The 7,669-nt window shown below is 37.8% G+C and overlaps 1 protein-coding gene across 1 annotated transcript in view; it reads left to right on the top strand.

Annotated features, from left to right (window-relative positions):
* Window positions 1–6,072, top strand: part of LOC102756020 (uncharacterized protein C14orf53 homolog) — a 6,314-nt gene extending 242 nt beyond the window's left edge. Inside the window, exons 2-7 of the mRNA XM_015561542.1 lie at window positions 62–214; window positions 1,690–1,786; window positions 2,683–2,733; window positions 4,622–4,699; window positions 5,480–5,530; window positions 5,947–6,072. Of these exons, the coding sequence (XP_015417028.1) occupies window positions 62–214; window positions 1,690–1,786; window positions 2,683–2,733; window positions 4,622–4,699; window positions 5,480–5,530; window positions 5,947–6,072 (556 nt within the window). The remainder of the gene's footprint in view (window positions 1–61; window positions 215–1,689; window positions 1,787–2,682; window positions 2,734–4,621; window positions 4,700–5,479; window positions 5,531–5,946) is intronic.
* Window positions 6,073–7,669: the final 1,597 nt, after the last annotated feature.

Genomic DNA, 7,669 nt, shown 5'->3' with positions numbered 1-7,669 from the left:
GAAAGAGAGAGTTTCTATTAACACAGACTAAATGCAGATACTATGGTGTCTCTTCCCACAGAAGTTCTAAAATAGATTGCAACTTCTTGAAGGAATTGAATGAGGACTTAAAACTAAGAAAACTGGAACTTCTAGAGCTGCTAACACCGCTTGAAGATAAGAACAACCCCTTATTTCAAAAGTTAATGTCTAACTTGGAGGAAAAACAAAGAAGGTAATGGCTCCCTACTCAGGATTTCCTCATGGTAGAAAGCCTGGAGAAGGTTAATCCATAAGATTAACAATTATTATTTACATGTTTTAAAAAAGGTTTAGACATTCAGCTAAAGTAGTTAAAAAAAATTTGTAACTATAAAATCAGAATGGCAAGGAATCCTTTTTTCTCTTTTAGTAAAATTAAATATGACTCAGCCCTCATCTCATGGAGTTACAGTTATTACTCTTTTCCCTGGTGTATCTACCCAAGAAAAGATAAGGGCCTTTAATATCTTCAGTTTATCATGGTCACACTAATAGCGCCTTATTCGTGTTTGTGGAATCACTTTAGGATAGATGACTCTGCTCTTCCCATGCCAAGCAGTGGAATGGCAATCTTTTAAAGCATACTAGGCAGTTAGGTCTTAATGCTTCACCACGATACTCACTGTTCTTGAGACCCACCAACTCTCTATTTCCTGTCTAGTGTTGGGCAATGTCACCTTAATGGGTTTACCTTCCTTCTCTACCCTTATCATAAGCATCTCAGGGAGCTCGGAATTTTGGAGAATAAGTGCCAGGTAGAAAGTTGAGTTCAAACAAACCCAGAAACTCAGACTTCTCTTGGGGCAAGAAAAAAACAGTCTTGCTTCTCTGCTTGTAATTAGAAAGAAAAAAGTACAACAATATAAACATTATTATTTTTAAAATATATTTTATTGATTTTTTTTTTTTACAGAGAGAAAGGGAGAGGGATAGAGAGTTAGAAACATTGATGAGAGAGAAACATCAATCAGTTGTCTCCTGCACACCTCCTACTGAGGATGTGCCCACAACCAATGTACACGCCCTTTACCGGAATCAAACCTGGGACCTTTCAGTCTAGAGGTCGATGCTCTATCCACTGAGCCAACCTGGTTAGGGCAATATAAACATTATTAATGCCATTAAAGGATACCTTCTCTCACAAAGACTTGCTATTGATTCAGATTTTGTTAGAAACTTCATGGCTTGATTCCCTGGGGGCTACCATAAGGATATAAGTGGTTTCCCCAACTAACTCAAATTTCTTTATATGGAAAAGCAAGGTGGGGGAGATATACAGAGACAGGGTAGGGAATAATTCTTGCATTTATCCTGAAGACAACAGGTTCTTTGACTTCCTTCAAAGGAGCAAAAGTGCCCCTTCCACCCCAAAAGTCACATATCAAACATTCTTCTGATAGAGTGGAGAAGAGCCTCACTGGCTGTTGAAGACCTACGTTTTGAGCAGTATAAAACACAGAATTTATTATAGAGCACACAACTGATTGATGTCAATTAGGAATGGAGTCTTCCTACTAAGACCTGCTATATCCAGAAGGACTTTCATAACTCCCATGATTTCAGCCCCCACCTCACTCCCACGGTAGAGTACTTTCTGACTGGTTGCAAAATACTAATATTATTCTTTAGGAAGTATTATGTTTTATGATGTCTCTCTCCTCCTTCTAGTCTGCAGATTATGAGACAGATCATGGCAGGGAAGGGGAGTGAAGAATCCTCAGCCCTGGAGATCATTAAGGAAGCAGAGGACATGAAGCAGAATCTAGTAAGAGGTGGATGGGCACTCTAGGGAATGGCCTCCTGGTCAGAGATCGATTCCATTGCTGTGGAAGGAAAGACAGAGGGTTCATCTCTAGTATCTGATGCTCTAACATTTATACATCCTTGATCTAGAAAGTCCAGGATGATCCAAAGGAAGTCAGATAAAATGTTGGGGAAAACAAGGACTAATAGCTAGCAAATATTCTATCACTTTAACTTTGTAAAAACTTCTTATTTTTATTTTTTTTAAATCTTTTATTACAAAGAGTATTACATATGTGTCCATTTTTTCCCCTCGCCCCAGACAGTCCCCCAGCCTCCCCTATCCCCCAGTGTCCCATGTCCATCGGTTATGCTTATATGCATGCATACAAGTCCTTTGGTTGATCTACGTAAAAACTTCTTATCTAGTAGTCAATAAATACAAGCATATTAACCCTACACATTTCAGAAGGGATAGAAAATTCCTACCAAAATAAAATAAAATAAAAAGTTTGTCCTGAAAGTTTTATAAGATTTTTTAAAATCAACAATATAAAGGATCTTAAAAAATTGAAATTCGTGGTTTAAGCCCCAAAGAAATTTCCATATGATCATACACCTTAAGTATTATCAGTGTGAGGAACCCATTTCTATTAATATCATACCACAATTACCATAATGAAAGTTATTCAAAATTTTTATTATTTTTTATCATAATCATCATCAAACTCATCTCTCATGTTCCTGGATTTGGGGCTAGGCTCATTGTTGCTTTCCTCTGTGGCTGACTATGTCCCTGCACTCCTTTCCCCTTATTATGTAATAATTTCTTTGAATTTCACTTTAATGATGGGAACAGACACATGTTTCTGTTTGTTTGGTTCTTCCCCCTGCCTCCCAACCCTTCTCCAAAAACAGGAAAGGAAAAACAAGATGCTACGGAAAGAAATGGAGATGCTATGGAACAAGGTGTGCCTCTAAGTATCTCTTGAAAGTATTGTCTTACAGACCATAATGCAAATACACTTCCCTTCCTCTGGTCCATATCCTCATTTTCTTCATGTCCCTGCTTCCACTCATGCCTCATTCTAATTCATTCTTTGCATAGCAGCCCAAGTGGTATTTTTTAAAACAATCAAATCATATCACTCTTATGAAAACCCTTCACAGATCCCTCTTATTGTGGCATATCTGGCTCTGGCCTGCCTCTCTAGTCTCCTCTCATAGAAGTCCTTCCCTCCCTCATTGTGGTTTCTCAAACATGCTAAGACTTTTCCTATCTCAAGGCTTTTGTTCTTGCTTTAGCCCCGGTCTGTAATGGTATTTTCTTATGGATGGATCATTCTCATCCTTCAGGTCTCTGTTTAAAGGTCACCTCCTCAGGGAGGCCCTCCTTGTTTACTTTATCTAAAATATGACAACCCCCCTACAACCCTGTTCATGTCTTTCATAACACTTTTTATGATATAAGCTTATCATCATTATTTTTTATTATTATTTTACTTGTTTCTTGTCTCCTTGCTCTTGGAATAAGAGCTCCTCCAGTATCTTGATTGCTTTAGTTATCTCTGAATGCCTAGCACATACCACAATGCTTGGAACAGTAGACAATCAATAAATTTAAATGGCATGAATGAATGAATGAATACCTAATTCTAATGCCCCTATAATTTTGCAGCAATCGTTGCATTGTTTAAGATAACAATAGTAGGGCCTTTTGCTGGAAAACCAGACAGGTAGAAATTCTTTTGTGGATTAAGTCCTTGGTATCTGAATGCTTTTCCACAGACTATGTGACTAGAAGAGCAGATTGTGTCTTGTGATAAAAACAGGTGTGTCGTGCGATTTCTGATTGCTTTTTTTTTGGTTTGTTTCTTTGTTTTTTGTTAATCCTCACCCGAAGATATTTTCCCATTGATTTTTAGAGAGATTAGAATGGAAAGAGAGAAAGAAACATTGATGTGATAGAGACACATTGATTGGTTGCCTCCCACACCCACAGGGGACCAGGGATCGAGCCTGCAACCAATGTATGTGCCCTTGACCAGAGTGAACCCTGGACCCTTCAGTTTGGGGCTGACACTGTCTACTGAGCCCAATCAACCAGGGCTCTGAGTGATTTTTTTAATCTCACCTTTCCACAAATAATCAGGATACCATCCAGCCTTGCATCTTATACTGAGATCCCCTACTTCTCAGTGGCAACTACAAATCAGTTCTATGAATTGTGAGAAGTTTTAGTTCCTGAGTTCTTGAGTCTTTGTGACAGGAAATAGCCTCTATCAAAATACAGCTTCTGCAGAGTTCCTAAGAGACTTTTATAAGGGATGTCCAAATGACTTCGATTGTGATTGACTTTCCTTACCCATACTTTTAGACAGTGAGAATGGAGAGAGAGGAGCAGCCTGCCTAATGGTTAAGAACCCAGACTTCAGAATCTGATAAATCTGGTTCAGATTCCAGCTCTGTATTTTCCTAACTGTGTGATCCTCAAAAATGACTTAACCTCTCCAAGTCTCAGTTTTTTCATCTGTAAAATGGAAATAAAAATAGTCCTATAAGGATTGAATGAGAATGTTTTTAATGTAGTAGAGTAGTGTAAGTAAATAAGTAGTTTATACTAGCGATTGGTATATAACAAAGGTTCAATTAATAGTTATTATTATTATAAGATACACTCCAGGGACCAAATGGAAGGGCTTGTACCATTCTGAACCCCCTTTGGTAGTTCACTTTTCATGTAGGGCCCTGAGAGATTGCTGACTGGCAGGAACCAAAAGCTTTAACCCATGTTGGATTTCCACTTCCCTTACTCATTCCAGCTAATTTAAAGCTTTTCCAATATGTCTCTCTGCAGACATTCAACACAGAAGAAATCAGTGATCAACAAAAACCACCACAGATAAAAAACAAAGCAAACTTGCAGGATGGAAAGGCAAGTAGACTTCTTGGTATTTGATACTACACACCTGGAAACAGCAGTTGACAATCAGGGCTATTTTGGATAGGCAGATAGGTAAGATCTGGGCCTTTAGGAGATACTGGACTTATTGTCTGCTAAGACCTTGTACTTCTTTCCTGGGGCCTCCTATTTTTTTTAGCTCTCTTCTTTCACCCCAGGCTCCTGAAACCCCCTTATCACCTAGGAAGATCAAGAGTGAATTGGAGATATCATATGCAGAGAAAGTGAAGGAGATAGGGAAGGTAGTACACATTTCTGAATGGCACTGGCTTTTAGAGCTGACAGAGTCAATATCATTAATGCAGCAGTAATATGCCTCTACTATAATGTGCTTCTGAATTGATGCAAAAATTTATAGGAGATCTGATTCCCTTTTGACGTTATATTTGAGTCAGAGTGACATTGCAGTTCTGGGAAATCGTGTTGGTGAGGGCAAAGTGGGAGAAGCTGTGCCAACAATGACAGTTTCACAATAGCTATGTGACATCAAAGCACCTGTTAATCTGCTTTTGAACATTTATTTTGGTATTATGCTGGTATCTAATCTTCCCTCAGCCAATTCATTCATAGAAAATTATCCTGTTCACTTAGATTTTAACTTTTGGAGAGTGAATTATAGGGCGAGACCAATTGAAAGGACTGTGCAGTTGAAACCAATTTGTTAGTGAATCGATGACACCATAATTTTACTCTAAAGTCTTTGTGGCATATTGAGAAAACTGATTTCTGATCTCAATTTACTTTGTCACCCAGAGGCTCTTTCTTCCACCAGGAAAAGCAACAGAGGAAAACAGAATGGGTGAGGTACCAGGAACAAGCCAACAACCTTCAGGTATTAATGTCTTCCAAGGCTAGACTCGGGGTACAGTTTCATTCATACAATGTAAAGGCTTTTAGTTTCATAATGTTAAGCTGATCCCTTTATCTCAATTACCAACTGTCCTGCTAAAAGAAATGAATGTTTCATGGGGAGACATCTGGAGAGAACTGTCTCCAGCTTCACCTTCAGTAACTTGGGGATAAATAGCATTTTTCCCTATGGTCTCGATTTTGTTCTATTTGAAACAGGGGGGGGAAATCACAAACACTTTCTTCCCAACTTTGAAAAACTAAGCATGATAGGATCAATTTTAAACTTCTGAGTAAAAAGGATTCAGGTAATAATGGTTTTAGAGAAGCCAGTAGTGTACGAATAGTTTTGAAAAATGTTCTCTTTGTAGAATGACTTAAATGGAAAAGTGATTGAGCTCAGAATTGAAGCCTTGAAGAACTACCAGAAGGCCAATGATCTGAAATTATCACTATACTTACATCAGAATTTTGAGCCAAAGCAAGCATTTTTTTAAATCTTCCTGGGCCCCAAGAAGGTAGGCAAAGTTTTATAGATACATAGTTTGAGGTTTTGTTCTGTTCTACATTAGAGATCCCCCTACTTGTAGAGTGATCAACATAATGTCTGGCACATAGTAAGTTAAATGTTAGTAGTGTTATAATACATTTTTATCACTATCATCATCATTATTATTATTACTCAGAAGCTCTCATACCAAGGTAAGGATTTCTCTGGAGGAAGTGAAATTTTCTTTTGTAAGAACTAATACATTATATACTTAGCATATTTAGTTAATACATAGTTGGCATTTGATAAACTAGTTTCCTCCCCATTCCCCTCTCCTCTCCTAGAAATTAAAGTAGCTTTATCTCATGAATCTAGTTGGAATAGACTCTGCTACTTCAAAACAGAGGGCCAAAGAGATAGACCTCAGACAATGGCCGTGAGTTTTACCAATTCAGATATTCCTCTGGGAGTTTCAGCATCCCCCCATCCTCCGCCCCACCCCCGCCCCAAAGAATTTATGGCTTCATTAGAGCAAATCATATAGTTTACCAAAAGAAAGAAAATAAAGGAATGTTTTCGGAGGGGCAGGAGAAAAGAGTTCTTAAATTTTCAGGGATCTATGAATCTGAACTCTGTATTTTAAAAAAGACACATAGAATGAGAAATCACAGTGAAGGGATGATAATGTTTTATCAGTATCAGTAACATGTATCTCTAATTTCTTCTCAGTTGTATCCCATAAAGAGCTTAAACAGTTTATAAATTCACGCACAACACATAGGATAAAATAAACAGATAGGACAAAATAAATGGGCTAGAAAATCAACACAAAGGGAAAAATAATTCAAAGCCAGGTGAATACATGAAAATACATAACGAAAGTACTATATAGTTGGTAGAGGCAGGCTTCAAACATGATTCTGAATTTCCCAGAAAAAGAAACATAGACTTATGGTATCCACAAAATAAGCAATCACCAATTGATCGGGAGAACCATGGCTTTTATTGGCACTGAGACCAGGAGAAATTTCTTTCCAAGTCCTTATCATGGGGACAGGATACTATGTGTATTATAGTAGCTAGTGTCCTCAATAATTACTCTACAATGAATTCACAATCTAAATTTCCTAGACTGTTTCCTATCTGTTCCTTGGCACAATCTGATAAGAAATTATTAATTTGAAGTTTAAAAAAATGACGAATCAGTTCAAGATGATTTGGTCCAGATATATAGCACTCTGTTAGTCTGACTTGATCCATATGCAAATTTAGAAAATCTAGAAGACTGGATGGACTATCTATCTTTCAGCCAGTGTTCCATTCATATTTGTCTTTTAACTGTTATATATATACACACAAATTTCTAATTTGTATTTCTAATACACACAAATATATATATATTTGATTTTTTACAGAGAGGAAGGGAGAGGGATAGAGAGCTAGAAACATCAATGAGAGAGAAATATCGATCAGCTGCCTCCTGCACACCTCTATTGGGGATGTGCCTGCAACCAAGGTACATGGCCTTGACTGGAATCAAACCTGGGACCCTTCAGTCTGCAGGCCGACACTCTACCCACTAAGCCAAACTGGTTAGGGCTTAA

Source organism: Myotis davidii, unplaced genomic scaffold (genome assembly GCF_000327345.1).
Source record: "Myotis davidii unplaced genomic scaffold, ASM32734v1 scaffold337, whole genome shotgun sequence".
Classification (NCBI taxonomy): Eukaryota; Metazoa; Chordata; class Mammalia; order Chiroptera; family Vespertilionidae; genus Myotis; species Myotis davidii.
Note: the sequence above shows the minus strand (reverse complement) of the source record. Positions and strands in the feature narration are given on the sequence as shown.